At 42.8% G+C, this 17,184-nt stretch overlaps 1 protein-coding gene across 7 annotated transcripts in view; it reads left to right on the top strand.

The window, feature by feature from the left end:
- The window catches only part of ELMO1 (engulfment and cell motility 1), a 550,854-nt gene that overhangs the window by 95,958 nt on the left and 437,712 nt on the right, over positions 1-17,184 (top strand). For all 7 annotated transcript variants that reach the window (XM_073809835.1, XM_073809833.1, XM_033863159.2 and 4 more), the window contains one exon: positions 3,535-3,684. In XM_073809835.1, coding sequence (XP_073665936.1) covers positions 3,607-3,684 — 78 coding nt within the window. In that variant the 5' untranslated portion in view covers positions 3,535-3,606. The remainder of the gene's footprint in view (positions 1-3,534; positions 3,685-17,184) is intronic.

Genomic DNA, 17,184 nt, shown 5'->3' with positions numbered 1-17,184 from the left:
AGGGCCTTTGCTCTTGCTGTTTGAGAAATAGAATATTGCCTACCATATTGGTAAACAAAGAATCTAGCTACCACATGACAGCCACCCTGATTGTGAGCCCTGAGGGCACTCAGGAAGGAAACAAAGAACGCTTGCCATCTAGCAGTCATCAGACTGCAGCCAACCCCTATGGTGCAGCTTGAGGAAACTCTGGATGAGGAAACACTACTGGCCCCAGATAGCTGAGGTGCATATCAACGGAATGATTTCAGTGAGCCCAGACTCTTGCATCTTCCCATGCATAGAAAAGCATTAAATTCTTTAACTTGAGGTATCTAGTTTTCTTTTATTAACAGTAATCTTTGTTCTGACTTCCTGGTGTTGTTGCAAAAACTCCTATATATCCTGGCTCCCCCCTTCCTCTTCAGAGCAGTTTGCTCAGGGTTATTTAAGATGCTGCCTCAGGGCTTGAAGTCCTAAGAATGTCCAATCAATAAAACATAACTCTCAACTTTTAGGTTGTGCATTTTTTTTTCAGTCGATGTGTTCCCTTGGCCTGTGACATGATTCCTCCAGATGTCCACATGGCTCACTGCCTCACTTCTCATAGGTCTTTACTCAGATGCTGTGTCTCACTGATGCTTTCCCTGGTTTCCCTATTTAAGACTGCAGTCCTGCCCCTCCCACAGAGATATACTCACATGCTTCAGATTCTCCTTCCCTGATTCATTTCTGTCCATGTCCCTTGACGCCACCTAACGTGTAGATTTGCTGCTGTATCCCCAGCACTGAGAACAGGGCTGGTACAGAGAAGGGCTCAGTAATTATTTGTTGAACGAGCTGTTGAACCACTGCTTTGAAGATTTGCCTCTGCTGGTTAGCACTCATTATCGTCACACCAGGCTGTCTTCATCATCCTTGGCCAAAGGGACAGCGGTTCTGTTTTGCGTCATTTCCTTTACTTGTCAGCTCTGGTGAAGTTAGTTATTCATATAACTGCTGGTGTTGTTATGATTAACTGCCATTAGGCTGCCGTTATTAACTCTGCTATCTCTATCATCTTAGTCACGCCCAAGGGCCACTGAGCTCGGGGGATAGTAACTGACAAGGCCCACTCTGGTTTGATAAAGAACCAAAGGCACATGTTTGATTAGCATCTTCATACAGAGATCAATTTCTGGAAAAAGGCTAAGAACCCAGTAGAAAAAAGGCAAAGTATTTGGACAGTTCACAGAAAAGTAGACATGGAACTTTGCATCTTTATATTCAGCCTCTCTCACAATAAGAGAAATAGACATTGAAAGTACATTGACGACTTCCCTGGTGGTGCAGTGGTTAAGAATCTGCCTGCCAATGCAGGGGACACAGGTTTGAGCCCTGGTCTGGGAAGATCCCACATGCTGTGGAGCAACTAAACCCGCGCGCCGCAACTACTGAGCCTGCGCGCCGTGGCTACTGAAGCCCGCGCACCTAGAGCCCATGCTCCGCAGCAAGAGAAGCCACCACAATGAGAAACCCGCGCACCGTAAGGAAGAGTAGCCCCGGCTCGCTGCAACTAGACAAAGCCCGCACACAGCAATGTAGACCCGACGCAGGCAAAAATAAATAAATAAATTAAAATAAAAGGAAAGTACATTGAGATACATTTTTTTTCAATGCATCAGGTGTGCAAAAGTTCAATCTGTTGGTGAGTCTGTGTGTGAAGAGGCAAGCCTCATCCATTGCTAAAGGGAATATAGATTGGTACAACTCTCACTGTGGAGATATACTTAGAGATGGCTATCAAAATCTAAAACTGCCCATGCTCTTTGACCCACAATTTTGCTTCTGTGAATCTACTGTAAAAATATACTTGCACATGAGCAAAATGATGTATGCATAAGATTTTTCACCAGAGGCTTGTTTATAACAGCCAAAGGTGAGAGATCACCCAGTGGCCCACGGCAGGGGACTGGTTCTTCAGATGAGATACTGGGAAGTTGTTTCATAGCACAGGGAGATCAGCTTGATGCTTTGTGATGACCTAGAGGAGTGGGATAGGGAGGGTGGGAGGGAGGCTTAAGAGGGAGGGGATATGGGGATATACATATACATATAACTGATTCACTTTGTTGTAAAGCAGAAACTAACATAACATTGTAAAGCAATTATACTCTAGTAAAGATGTAAAAACAAAAAACAAAAGGCTGATAAACATAAAAAAAGAAATCAAATAAAATATTAAAAAAAAAGGTATAAAGAACAACTATGCAGCTGTAGAAGGAACTAGGACACAAAATTTGTATTAATATAGAAGGATTTAGAAGATACATGAAATGAAAAAAAACCAGGGTATAGAATGCTGCCTTTTATGTAAAGAAAGTGGGAAATATAATATGCTTTTGCATTTGACTTATATACCTGAAGAAGTTCTGGAGCGATACATAAGAAACTAGTAACAGTGGCTAGCTGGAGGGGTGGGGATGGAAGTGAATATTGGGTGGATGTATCATTTCAGGAGGAGGGAGTTTCTACACTGTCTTTACATGCACACACACACATGCACACATGTTCAAGTTTTGAATCACATGAGTGTTTTACCTGTTCAAAAATATTGTTTTTATTTATTTATTATTTTGTTTTAATTTATTTATTTACTTTTGGCTGCATTGGGTCTTTTTTGCTGCACGCAGGCTTTCTCTAGTTGCAGTGAGCTCGGGCTCTAGAGCGCAGTCTCAGTAGTTGTGGAGCACGGGCTTAGTTGCTCTGCGGCATGTGGGATCTTCCCGGACTAGGGCTCGAACCCATATCCCCTGCATTGGCAGGCGGATTCTTAACCACTGAGCCACCAGGGAAGCCCCCCAAAATATTAAGTTAAAAAAGTTATCCTAAAAGAAACGAGTGAGTCTGGGAGAGAGAGGCAGCAGAGGATAATCTTACTTCCTTTGTGTAAGCAACACTATTCATTCCAGTGAGAATTCAAGGTCTGTTCTGAATGCTGTACTAGGCGCTACAATTAATTTTCTTCTCATCTTGTGAACTGGCCTTGGGGAGCGAGTGTGTGTGCATGTGTGTGAACCTTGGGGCATTGTGCCTTCCTTAAGATATCTTGGTTGCTATAGTGCAGAGGAGCTCTATTTGTGACACACAGAAAACATTTTAAAGATATGCTGCTTCCTGGCCATGACTTCCTGGACAATCTGTCCTTCCGAAGGCTGCTGAGCACGAGGAGTTTGCATGTACTTCTGGGCAGAGTGAGCCAGGCTCATTCAGACCCTGGGCACCATTCAGAGTAGAAGCAGGCAGTAAGGGACGCCTTGCTTCCCACTGAGACCTTGGGAGGCTGTTGCCTCTCCGGGGCCTCATCTCCAACTCCAGGGCATTGGCACCGTCCCCTCCTTTGCCTTCTCTCCTCTGGAGCCACCCGTGAATGGTGCAGTTGGCACCCTGTGTCTTCTGCACCCAGAGCCGTTTCTTGTACCAAAACCACCAGTGAAAACAGGAAGTGATAAAACAAAATTCGCCCTGCATCTGCACTGAGCGACTTCTCTTTCTCTTTTTGTCATTCCTCATTAGGTATAGACACGTGCGGCCATCTACACTGTAGGATCCTGCTTCCACCGGCTTTGGACATTGCGGGGATTTGCAATGCCACCACCTGCGGACATCGTCAAGGTGGCCATAGAATGGCCGGGTGCCTACCCCAAGCTCATGGAAATCGACCAGGTTAGTAATACTGGCAGTCGTTTAGGGGTTATTTTAGTTTCCCTTCTATTCTGAATTTACCCAGACTTCAGATAGCTCTTTTTTCTCCCGTTCTCTCTCTGGCTGTGTTGAAAAATTGGTGCGATAATAGTTGCAGTGTAGTTTGATTTCTGTACCACATGCAGTGGCGATGGATGGGGTTTTTATACTCATCCAACATCTACTTGGAGTGTGTCAATACAGGGTTTGTGTCTGAAGCTGTGAGGGAGGCAGGAGGGACAAGAGGACTAGACTCTGGGCAGTTGACACAGTGGAGGCCGTCCCAGCCCTGCCTTGCAGAGACTCATGACTATGTGCTGATTGTTTTATCATAGACAACACAAATCTTAATTTTTGGAATCACTCTTCTCTTTGGTTTTTGCATAAGCAGCCAACAAGTATGTTGCTACTTTGTCATATTAATAGTTTGGTCATGCGTGGATGGATCTAGAGACTGTCATACAGAGTGAAGTAAGTCAGAAAGAGGAAAACAAATATCGTATATTAACACGTATATGTGGAACCTAGAAAAATGGTACAGATGAACTGGTTTTCAGGGCAGAAATTGAGACACAGATGGAGAGAACAAACATATGGACACCAAGGGGGGGAAGTGGCGGCGGGGGGTGGTGGTGTGATGAATTGGGCGATTGGGATTGACATGTATACACTGATGTGTATGAAATGGATGACTAGTAAGAACCTGCTGTATAAAAAAAAAATAGTTTGATCATGAAATTAGTGTAGAGGAATGAGTCTTGGATCCTAGCCGGTTGTAATTTTATTATTAGAGTAAAATGCACTCTGGGTCTAGTATATTGTCTGGTATGTAATAAATACTCAGTACATTTTTAGTGAATGAAAAAATGTCAAGAAGACTTTTAAAATGGTTTTACCTATGGAGGCATCGTTTAGTTTGTGTACTGACAGTCTTATGATGTAACTCTCATTTACTATTGATTACAGGCTATCTCAGGAAGGTGGTTTTTGTCATTGTAAATGATTTAAAGGAAAAAAAAAATTGAGGCCTAGTGTATGCTTAAGGGTTTCATGAAGCATATAGTATAGGATTCTAGATGGCTTTCTACATTTTTGAAATTAGGGTACCATGGCAACTCCACTTTTTATGTTCTTGATATTATTTTATGATCTATACTTTTCTGATACTATTTTATGATCTATACATTTTTTCTGGTCAGATTTTATTATCTGATTGAAGACCACTGCAAAATTTACATGGCATTGTGTGGTCCCAAAGGATTCATTAGAATAAATTATAAAGGTCAGATAAGAATTAGTTGAGTTTGAGCATGAATGTAAGAAAGGGTACATTTTTAGGTTTGTTTTCAAAAAAGGTGTCATCAGACCAGCATGTCATAGTCATTTTAACTGTTCTCTGAGGCAGATTTTGTTGACTTCAGAAGCAACCCGTGAAAGTAGAGAAGCCCGCCCAGTAATTTTATATACATTTGTGTCAGACAACAGTTGTTTACCTTTTTTTCACATGCTGTTTGAGAGAGGATATGTGTTGAATGTTACTTTAAAATATGGCTGGACTACTTGGTGAAGTCTAAATGTTGTTAAAATTAGGTTTGTCTACAACCCAAGAGAACAATGGTTCAAAGAGATAGAAGTTGGCTTCTCAAGTCCACATGGCAGTCCTGGGCTGGCATGATGCTCCAGTGGACCCAGGCCCCTTCTGTCTTGTTGCTTTGCCTTCTCCATAGGTGGGGCTGAGGACCAGTTGCTTGAGCATCACCTGAGAGCTCAGTAGATATGCAGAGTCTCAGACCCGACCCAGACCTCCTGACCCAGATGTGCGTTTTAACAAGATCCCCAGGGGATTCCTTGTGTAGTTAAGTCTGAGAAATGCTGAGCTGGATACCAGGTACCCAAGCCCAAGGCCACATCAGAACCACCTGGGGCACTTGTTCAAATGTTCTCTGGGGCCCCAGCCCCAGAGATTCTAAGTTAGTGGTTTAGGTAGACTATTTCTTTTTGCTTCTGCCATGGCCCAGGGTGTTTGGAAACCTCTTCTTTAAGACAGTAGCTCTTGATACATACTCTTAGGGGCCTGTGGAGTCAGTATCTTGTTCCTGCCTTTGGGGATGGCCTTTGCTGTATGTGTGTCTTAATAATTTTTTTTTAAATATTCTTTTTATTTTGGAACAAGTTTAAATTTATAGACGAATTATGAAGATTGTATAGAGAATTTTTTTATACCTTTCACTCAGTTTCTCCTGATGTTAACATCTTAATATAACTGCGGTACATTTGTCAAAACTATGGTAGATTACTAGTAACTGAACTACAAACTTTATTAGGATTTCATCAGTTTTTCCACTAATGTCCTTCTGTTACAGGATCCAGTGCAGGAATACCAACTGCATTGTGATGTTTCATGTTCCCTTTGTCTTCTTCAGTCTTTGACAATTTCTAAGTCTTTCCCTTGTTTTTCATGGCCTGATAGTTTTGAAGAGTAACTTTACTTCAGTACAATTTCACACGCAGAAATGACAAGAATAGTACAAAGGAATTCCTGTCTACCTTTTATCTAGATTCACTAGTTATTAATATTTTGCTTCATTTGCTTTATTGTTTTTTCTCTCTCTAGTATACCTATCCCCTTTTGAACCATTTGAGGGTGACTTAGGAGCATCACCTCTGTTTACCCCTAAATACTCAATGTGTCCTTCTTAAGAACAAAATCATTCTCTTACATAACCACAGTCTCTTTAAAGAAACCAGAAAATTGAACATTAGTTCAACATTATCATCTAATTCAAAGCCCAAAGCCCATATTCAAATTTCATCAAGTATCCCGATAAGGTCCTTGATAGGTATTTTCCTCACAGTCTGACATCCCTCCAGGATCATGTATTACATTTATTGCCATGTCTCTCTGGTCTTCATGGATCTAGAATGGTTCCTTAGTCTTTCTTCATCTTTTGTGACCTTGATAGTATTGTAGAGTACAGGACGGCTGTTTTGTGGAATGTCCTTCAGTTTGGGTTTCTCCGATGTTTCCTTCCAATTAGATTCAGGTTTTGCATTTTTGGCAGACAGGCAAGAGAGATGAAGTTGTGTCCTCTTCAGGGCATCATATCAAGAGGCACCTGAAGTTTCTTTGTCTCCTTCTTGGCGATGGTTCTACATTTATACATGATAATATTGAGGTTCATAGAAGTTAGATGATTTCCTAGTTAGTGAGACCAGGACAGAAACCCAGGCCTCCTGTACTTTGAAGACTGAACTTTTAAACCGTTGGCTAAATTGTAGGGCTCCTGCTAATGCCATAGGGAGACCTCCACAAAGAGTTAGAGACCCAGTCCCTTTTTGCCCTGCAGCCGCTGAAGTTGGAGAGTGGCAGTTTTGGTATCAGGTGCTGTTTCTTTTTTCTTTTTAAGATTTATTTATTATTTATTTATTTATTTAATTTATTTTTGGCTGCTTTGGGTCTTAGTTGCAGCACGCAGGATCTTCGTTGAGGCATGTGGGATCTTTCACTGTGGCGCGCGGGCTTCTCTTCAGTTGTGGCGTGTGGGTTTTCTCCCTCTAGTTGTGGCACACGGGTTCCAGAGCGCGTGGGCTCTGTAGTTGTGGCGCACAGGCTCCAGGGCACATGGGCTCTGTAGTTTGTGGCGCACACGCTCTCTAGTTGAGGCACGTGAGCTCGGTAGTTCTGGCGCGCAGGTTTAGTTGCCTTGCAGCACGTGGGATCTTAGTTCCCTGACCAGGGATCAAACCCGCGTCCCTTGCATTGGAAGGCAGATTCTTTACCACTGGACCACCAGGGAGCTCCCCAAGTGCTGTTTCTTGATCCAGTTGGAAGTTGGCACAAGAATTGGAAATGTATTTGCACAAACAAGGAAGACTTGAGCAGTGATTATTACTGGGGTTTTCTCCTAATCTTCTACCTTGATCAATAAAGGTCACACCACCTGTTTCTCTCCCATGGCACGTTACCTTTGCTCCTTTGCTCTTAGCTACCATTTCACTAAAAGGAATTTCTGGAAGCTGGGTCAGGCATTGCTGCCCCATCTTCTCCCCAAACCTCCAGTACCCCTCCACTTGTCACACTGTGTTGTCCTTGTCAATCAGCTTAAACCAGTGGTCCTCAGCCTTGTGTGTGCCCAAGAGTCACCCGGGGAGCTGGTGAGAAATGCACATCCCCAGCCCAGCTGCAGAGACTGTGATTCTGCCGACCAGGGATGGGTCCTTAATCTGGTTTGTGACGAGCATTAGGTGAGTCCGAAGCAGGACCTCCCACACTGCATCATGCAGGGGCTCGTGAGAAACAGCCATGAGCCCGAGTTACTCCATTTTTGAATACTGTTTCTCTAGTGCCTGGTGAACAACCTTCCTTAAGAAGTGAATATTTAATTAATGAATAACCAGGAGAGGGAGCTTCCTGAGTGGGGATCAGTTCTGCTCAGCCAGGGCCCATGAGGTTCAAGGGGATGTCAGCTTGGAGTGGATTGGTTTACCTTCCTTCTGGATTTTGAGGAGACCATTCTGTGTTTCCACTCCACAGGAAAAGCCCCGAGGAGCTTCTCACAACTGGAGTTTGGTGTCATATGAGGCTCTCGGAAGAGCTGTCAGCTAGCTCTTTTGCTCACGGCGGCAGCCTCTGCACCTGCCTTCACTGTGTGTTGTTGGCTTTCAACCTCAGGAGCCACTTGAGGCTGTAGGTGATGATTGTCTGGATACACAGAGCCAGAAAGGCTCCCCATCCACTCTTCCTGTTAACCTAATATTTTTTGAACAGCATATTTCTTAGTCAAGAGTGTCAAAACCCTAGTGCTTTTTTTTTTTTGGCGGTACACGGGCTTCTCAGTGTTGTGGCCTCTCCCGTTGCGGAGCACAGGCTCCGGACGCGCAGGCTCAGCGGCCATGGCCCACGGGCCCAGCTGCTCCGCGGCATGTGGGATCTTCCCAGACCGGGGCACGAACCCGTGTCCCCTGCTTCGGCAGGTGGACTCTCAACCACTGCGCCACCAGGGAAGCTCCCCCTAGCGCTTTTGACACGAGGCATAATGCTGAGAGGCAGTGTGTCCTAACAGACACAGTACGGGCTCTGGGACATTTAAATCTGGGTGTGGGCCCTGGAGCCCCCCATTCTGTAAGAACCCAGTTAGCCTCTATGAGCCTTGGTATCTTGGCCTGGTCAAGTCGAGATAATAATTTCCCACTTCTTTAATGGTTGTGAAGATTAAAGAAAATATATGAAAAGAATATAGGACACTGCCAGCTCAGAGTAATTACTCAGTAAAGGCATTATTGCTGCTAGTTTAAGCAAGTCCTCATGAAATTAGAAAATTAGATGCTCTGATTTTTGTTTTTACTTGCCCTTCCATCATGCACAGTTTCCCACCTTTCTCCTTCTTTATCTGCCTAGCTTTGTAAATGTCTAGAAGGAGAAAAAATTAAAGGGCAAGTGGGAGGGAGGCATCAGCTAGTAATAAAGGAACATGCTAACTGGATATGCAGCCAATTCATGCTATGGAATATTCACTGGCTCCCTAGTACTCCTCCACAATATTTTCTCCCATCTCTTGGCCACCCACCAATATTCTGGGAAGCAGCCCCTCTGTTCCTTGCACATGCTCTTTGGTCCTCCAGTCTCTCCTGCCTCTGTCCTTCCCCCACATGCCTTTCTTTACGAGTACACTGAAGCCAGAAAGCCACTGCTCCCATCCGTGCCTCAGAAGTTCTCTGCTATGTGTTTGCACACCTCCAAAGACCACTCGATGCTTTTGTCCCCTGTCATGCTGTCTTGCTTTTCCACTGCCAGCAGAGGAGGGAAGATGTGTCCCTACTCTCTTCCTAAGGCATTCAGCCTGTCCCAACCCCCATCTCTTTTGCTCCACCTGTGTTTTGACTTGTCCTCTCCCCTTACCTGAGGCTTTGCCCATCAAAATCCCCTTCATTTGTTCTTTTCTCCTCTGCTTTCAACAGGAAGCTCTTCTATACCTACCTTGGAAAATCTTCCTCTTGACCTAGTAACTCTCTTGCTGGAGTAGAGTTTATTTTCTGTCTTTCCATTCCAAGCCGATCTAAGTGCTGTCAGTATATGTCATCCATGTTGCTTTGGCATCTACTTGATCTTAGTGTGAATAACAATTTCCCTCCCTCTGGTGTTGCTGTCTTTGATGGTACCTATGCCCTCCCGTTTGCTAAATCGAGTGGTCCTCACTCTGTCTTGGTGTCACTCGGCAAAGCTGCTCGTTCGTATCTTCTTGAAACTACCCCCCTCCCTTCATTAAGCTTCAGTTCTGAGATTCTCCCTCCTTGTCTGATTAGTCTTTGTGAGTTTCCTGCATGGTTCCGTGTCTTTCTCCTTCTTTCTAAATCAGTCACAACCTCAGTGCTTAGCCCTCTGGTCTGCGTGTTCACCAGTGACACTCGTTGGCTCAGATTCCATGTTCTTTCATGGATTTAAGTGTAACTTCTCTCTGAATAATACCAGCTCTGGTCACCGGCTTGTCCTACTAACTGGTCATCAGTTCATCTCTCTGTTTAATGGATGCATTATTTCCCTCTATAAACCTTCAGTTGCCTACAGAATACAAGCAAATGGTTGGTAAAACTGCTCATATGTGAACCTGAAGGAAGGGAGTCTGATAGGTGTTACCAACTTTTGAAAGTTATTTCATGTAGAATGGGGTTCATTAGCTGTGTTATTTATGGCCCCAAGTGTACAAACTCCATCCTCTCCATACAACAAGATAGATCTCATCTCCAATCAAGAAAAGCCAGCATGGGCCATCTTGGAAGGCAAGGAGCCCTGATCATCTCTCTTACTTGTGCATCAAACACTTGGGCAGACTGCTATGCTGCAAGTTCAGGCCCAGAGAGGATGATGGGAGGAGATGCGCGTTTTTCAATCTTAGTTCTGCAGCTCCTTCTCAAATGGTTCAGGGGCGAGGGGTGTGTGCCATTTGCTTCCAGGCTCTCCACGCTCACTCCTGCCACAGCAGCTGCTATTGACCTCTTTTCATTTTTAGATGCTTGGGGAAAGAGTTTGTTCGAAGAAAGTATACCACAATTAAAAGAAAAAGTCGCGGATGATTCTTGAGCTTTCTAGTATCCCTGAGACTTGAGTCAGATTCCTTAGCTTGCCTTCATGTCCTGCCATGATTTCCCTTTACAGTATCCCAGGTTCAGCGTATTTGCGGGTGCTGCGTGCAATTCTCAAGTACCCTCTTGCTTTGTAGAAGCTGCCCCTTTAGGAGTGTGTCCCTGCACATTTTTGTCCTTTTTTTTCTTTTCATGTCTTGTAGTTTCTTTCTAACAGCCAGCCTGCTTGGATTCCTCCTGCACTCTCTTCCCCTCTCCGCTCCTCTAAATCCTGGCTTTGCTGGCACTGCGGAGAGCCTTCTTTCTGCTCAAGTCTTTTTTGATCATGTAATGTAGTTGTTTCTCCATCCTTCTTATACCATTTTCTTTGCCTGTAGATTTTATTTACAGTTAATATAACCTGTGCCTGATATTATTTACATGTGCCCATGTCTTTTGAAGTATATTATCAGATGTAGATTATAAGTAGATTATAAGATGTTATTATAAGCTCTTGTTGGTTAGCCTGATTTACATACTACATTTGTATCCTGTGGTCCATCACAATGATCTCTATTTATGTGGGTCTACTTTTGGCTTGAATTGTGAGTAGTAAAGATAAGAATAAAACACTGGTTATTCTCCATTCTCCAAACAGAAAAAACTACAATAGCACTCCTTCTCGTACATGGTTGCAGATTTTATTTTTCTCAAAGAAACATAGATGCATGTGTTTTTAGGCAAGCATGTACAAAATGATTGCCCACGGTTTTCCCTCAGCTGTCCTATTTCTGTAATATATTTAAGATATAATTCAATACATATAAATTTAATTTACCCATAAAGCTCACTCATTTTTAAAGCTCAATACATAAAGTACATTGAAGTTTTTGTGCTTGACATGGAGTTTAACTCATTCTGTACATAACACTAGTAGTGGTAGTAGTAATAATAGCATGTACCATCTAATCAGCACATATTGTGCGCTAGGCACTGTGTTAAGTGCCCTGCACAGAGTATTTCACCTCCTTCCTACAGTCCAGCAAGGCAGGCTTTATACTTCCCGGTTCATAATTGTTCAGAGGCTCAGTGAGTTGCCTGAGATCACACAGTTAGGAAGCTACTGATGTGAGTCTAGCACTGGGTGACACTAAAACCCAGACAGTTTCTACTAAATCAGAAATCTGTTCAGTAGTTCTTTTTTTATTTCATTTCAGCTTTATTGAGGTATAATTGACATATGGTGAGAACAATTGAGTTTTACTCTCTTAGCAAATTTAAAATCATACAGTATAGTATTATCAACTACAGTCACCATGTTTTACATTAGATCCTCAGGCCTTGTTCATCTTATAGCTGAAAGTTTGTATCCTTTGACCAACCTTTCCATATTTCCCCTACCAGCCTCTGGCAACTACTTTTCTACTTTCTGTTTCTATGAGTTTGATTTTTTTTTTTTTTGTAGATTCTACATATAAGTGATACTAGATGGTATTTGTCTTTCTCTGTCTGGCTTATTTCATGTGTTTGGTAGTTCTCTTTGAGTCTCTCCATCTCTTAGGGCTCAGTTTAATGGTGGTTTGAAGAGATGCCTATGCCACTGCCAGCTTGCCTGCTGCGTCCACTGACAATGTGACTTCCAGGGACATGCTGTATTATGAAAGCCAAGACTGTATTACCTTATAAGTTAGGGAAAATATGGCGAGTGGTCTGGGTTATTACAGAAGGAGCCCACCTGAAGTGAGACAGAGCCTTGAAAGCCAGGTTTCTTTGGGGCTGGACACTGGGAGAGGCAGGCTGGCCTGGTGCTTATGGGCATGGACTTTGGGTGGACTTACTTGGACTCAAAATCTGGGCTGCCACTAAGTGCTGTGTGACTGGGGACAAGCCTCCTGCTTTGTAAGGAAGAATTGTCAATATTTATACGTCCTTCCTGGCATTGTGGGGATTCGGTGAGGTAATCACTCAGCGCCCTGCTTAATAATAGAAACCATTAGGAGCCAATTACGATTTTTTTCAGTCATACATAGAATAGAACAAGTTTCTTATGTTTCAAGCAAGGCTGTAACCAATAATACAAACTTTTCCTTAAATGCATTAAAGTTAGCTTTTCAGCCTGAAAACCCATAATTCCCAAGACATTTAAGTATTGAGAGCCTGGTGAACTAAAATGACAGTTGAGCTCCAAATAAAGAGTCTTGAATTCAGATGCAATCACACAGAATATACAATTTGAGTGTATTTAATACCACTGAACACTATGTTTAAAAATAGTTAAGATTGTAATTTTAATGTTATGTGTATTTTACCACAATAATAGTAATAAAAAATCCCATAGAGTCAAGAAAATGAGACTGAATTTCTGGAAAGTGAAACTCCAACCTTGCCCTGCAGAAATGAAAAGTCATGTAATTTTTCTGGACTGTTCTTTCCTGAGTGGTTGGATTACATCAAGATTTCTCAACTTCAGCACTATTGACATTTTTGACTGCATAATTCTGAGTTTTGAGGGCTGTCCTGTGCATTGTAGGATTTGAGCAGTATCCTGGCCTTTACCCACTAGTTGCCAGTAGCATTCCCTCCCCCAGTTGTGACAACCAAAAATGTCTCCAAACATTGCCAGTGTCCCCAGGGTGGGAGACAAATTTCCCCTTGTTAAGGATGGACTAAATCAGTGGTTCCCAAGCTTGGTTCTGCATTTGAATTGCTTATGAAACATATTGAACACACAGAGAGGATTATTTGTAGGTATGGTTCGAGGCCTGGGAATTCCTGTGTTTTTCAAGCTCCATGGCGATACTGATGCTCTCGGACCCAGATTTAGAAATGACTGTCTCTACACCCCACTACATCTCTAGCTCTATCTGCTTGTGATATCTCTGGCTCCCTCAGTAACGTTTATGGAGTGCTTCAGTGCTTCCATTCAGTAAAATGGTCCTAATGGTTCTTCACCTTTAATTACTCTACAGAGAGTATGAACATAACACCCTCAAGAGCTTCTTCTGTTCCACTTAAGAAAGCCTGGGTGATGTTGCACCACTGCTTTCTGTGCTGTCATAATCAGGTAGAATGATATCGGGACAGGAATAGTCATTGCTCATCTGATTTTTGCAACTCTTAGATTTGGTATTGTAACAACTATTTCTTTTTTAAAAAATTTATTTATTTTAGTTTTGGCTGCTTTGGGTCTTTCCTGCTGCACGCAGGCTTTCTCTAGTTGTGGCGAGTGGGGGCTACTCTTCGTTGCGGTGTGTGGGCTTCTCATTGCGGTGGCTTCTCTTGTTACGGAGCACGGGCTCTAGGCTCACGGGCTTCAGTAGCTGTGGCTCGCGGGCTCAGTAGTTGTGGCACACAGGATTAGTTGCTCCACGGCATGTGAGATCATCCCGGACCAGGGCTCAAACCTGTGCCCCCTGCATTGGCAGGCGGATTCTTAACCACTGCGCCACCAGGGAAGCCCCTGTAACAACTATTTCTTAAACTTCCTTTACTATAAAGTGACCGAAGTACTTCCCTTTCTGGTTTTAGCTCTGTCCCTTTGTATGTGAGAGTGTATGTAACTTCATAAAATCTTAGAGTTTGCCATGCTTTGGAAGAGAAAGACAGAAAACATATGTCTCCCTTCAGCTGAGAACCCAGTTTAATTGCACAGGAATGAACTCTAGTGTTCTGCTTTTTCTTCTGAAAATGAACTACAGATTTCAGTTTGCTTTCTGGGTAGGAAGGGGTGATAGTCTCCTCCATTCTATTTCCCTTCCTCAACTCTGTCACTAAGAGCACATTGGGTAACTCAGGACAGAGCCTTTTATCAACCGTGCTTTCTTGAGAGTTTGGTGACTAAGACATCTCACATTTCTAGAACGTTTTGCGTGTGTCACACTTTGTACTTCATTTTCCTATTAGGTCAACTGGCAGTTTGCGGAGAGGTATATAAATATGTAGATTTCAGCATTAAGCAGGACTCTGGGTTCCCAGAAAAAGCTGTTTTGTTCTGCAGAAAGGCAGCTTGTACTTTGTCTCTAGGGGTATATAGACCTGTGCAGTGTGCCCAGAACTGCGAGGGAATGAGAGCAGCCTCAGGGAAAGAAAATATGTGCTCTTCTAGGTTGTTTTTTCTAGAATTTCCATCAGATGTACTTGTGGGTCCTCTAACTAAGTCAGCGGTACCAGCGTGGCTCTGGACAGCCTCCCCTGCAGCTCCCAAAGTCTCTCAAATAGCAAGTCCTGTGAAGGTTACCTCCTAAATGGTTCTTGATTCTGTCCACCTTTTCTCCATCCTCGCTACCACTGCTCTCGCTTGTCTCCACTTACCTCCTCAGCTGGCCTCCCGGTCACGTCTCTTACTTCCCCTCCGATGCATTCTCCCAGGCATTCTGCAGTGACTTTCCCGCTGCACTTAGAATAAATTCCAGACGTCCTTGCTGTGGTTATTAGGACCCTGCTATCCTCAGCTCTTGCCTACATCACCAGCTTTGCTTAGAGTCAATGTGGCTTCCCCCAAATTCCTCTGTCTTGGTTCTCATTACAATTGACTTTTTTCCTTTCATGAATGCATAGTTCTCAGAGCCTTTACAAATGTGATTTTTCTCTTAACTGGAAATTACCGCCCCTTCATTTCTCTGCTTATCTAACTCTTGTTCACTCTTCATCCCAGATGAAGAGTAAGCTGCTTAAAAGTCTTCAGATTTCTCAGATCAGATGAAGGCCCTTGTTATATGCACTTGTAACATCCTATATGGCCCCACTTATTCATTGTGTGATGTTCTGCACGGGCCAAGTGTGTTCCCAGTGCCTAGGACAGGGCCTGATATGTGGTAAAATCATAATAATGTGAGCAAAGGAAATAGGTGAGGTTCGTACTTTTTCTGTCCTATGATGCAATTAAATATAATTATGAAAGGAGTGGCCCTGGTGAGAAGAACATCCCTTCCCTTGTTCCCACCATGCATTCTAAATATATTATTATATCTTATGAATTGACTTTATGAAGATCTATTTTTGTCCTTCCATCAAAGTCATCCATAATCGAAAGACAACCAAATGACTTTGAGATAAGCTGTATCAATTTTCAAAATGATTATAGACGGATCATTACCCTGGGACAAGTTTGTGGTGATCTATTTGCATTCGTCAGCCTCGTCACCATAAGATGCTCATAATTTCCGCTGTCGCTTCATTCTTGACCTCCTGACCCATGTAAACAACTACCTATCTGCTTACTTGTCATGCCCATCTAGATGTCCCTTGCACCTCAAACTCAACATATTCAAAACAGTCCTCATTGTTCCTTCCAACCCCAAGCCTGTGCAGTTTTGCTTTTCTTCATATTTTCCTTTTCTCAGTGACATAGGAACATACACCCAGTTTACTGAAGCTGAAATTACATGTCTTCCTAGACTCTTCTCTTTCCCTCAGCTTTTCTGTCCAGTCAGTTACCTCAGAAAACTTACCTGCATCTGGTCCCTCTTTGTCACACCTGCTGCTGCTGCTGCTGTTGGTGGCCCTATTCCCTCTGGTCAGTGTGGAGGAACATAGAGATCAAGGGAGGACTTAAAAATAAGTGTGTCATAGATCCTCAAAGGAAGAACTTTAGAAGAGAGAGACTAGTATCTACACAAACAGGAAATTATGCACACAAAGTAGGTAGACATAAATTGAGAATAGAGGAATATGAGAAAGAAACAATTAAAAATCTCAGAAATAAAAAATATACATATAGTAAGTAAAATGTAAAAAAAAAAAACCTACAACAGGAAAAAAACAATAAAACACATAGAGTTACTCTACAGTGGATTTGGCTATAGAGAGAACCAGTAACTTGGAAGATGAAAATAAGAAATACATCCAGAATATATTCCAAAAGATAAGGAATGAAAAATATATATGAATTTGAAGTTGTGTTGAAAGGACACGTGAAGAAGTTCCATCCTATGTTTAATTGACAATCCTATTAATGAAGAACAAGAACGGAAGGAATGATGGAGAGGTGATATTTGAGGAGATCCTGGCTAATATCTTACCTCTCTGGAATTGAAAGAAGTTCCATAGGGGCTCTGGATCTGGCTGGTTGGATGGATAGAGGCTCTGCCATTAGGAGTTGTACTGACTTAATACTCTGTCTAAGAGTCATGAAAAAAGGGAAGGTTTCTAAGCAGGGGAGTGACATGGTATGATTTGTACTTTTGGAAGGTCAAAATTTGAGAATTGTTTTGTGAAGGTAAAATGAAATAAGAGAGACTAGTTAGACAGCTCTTGCAGTAGCCCAGGTGAGAAATGATTATTATGTCATGGCCTAGGATAGTGACAGAGGAGACAAAAAGAAGTCAGACATATGTCTCATCAAGACATATGAGAAGATTAAATTGACAGGAAATTGGTGATTGATTATACGTGGGAGGTAAGAGAGAGCAAAATGTTAAGGAT

Source organism: Tursiops truncatus, chromosome 9, assembly GCF_011762595.2.
Source record: "Tursiops truncatus isolate mTurTru1 chromosome 9, mTurTru1.mat.Y, whole genome shotgun sequence".
NCBI classification, from domain to species: Eukaryota; Metazoa; Chordata; class Mammalia; order Artiodactyla; family Delphinidae; genus Tursiops; species Tursiops truncatus.
The sequence above is the reverse complement of the archived record's forward strand: the minus strand, read 5'-3'. Positions and strand labels throughout refer to the sequence as shown.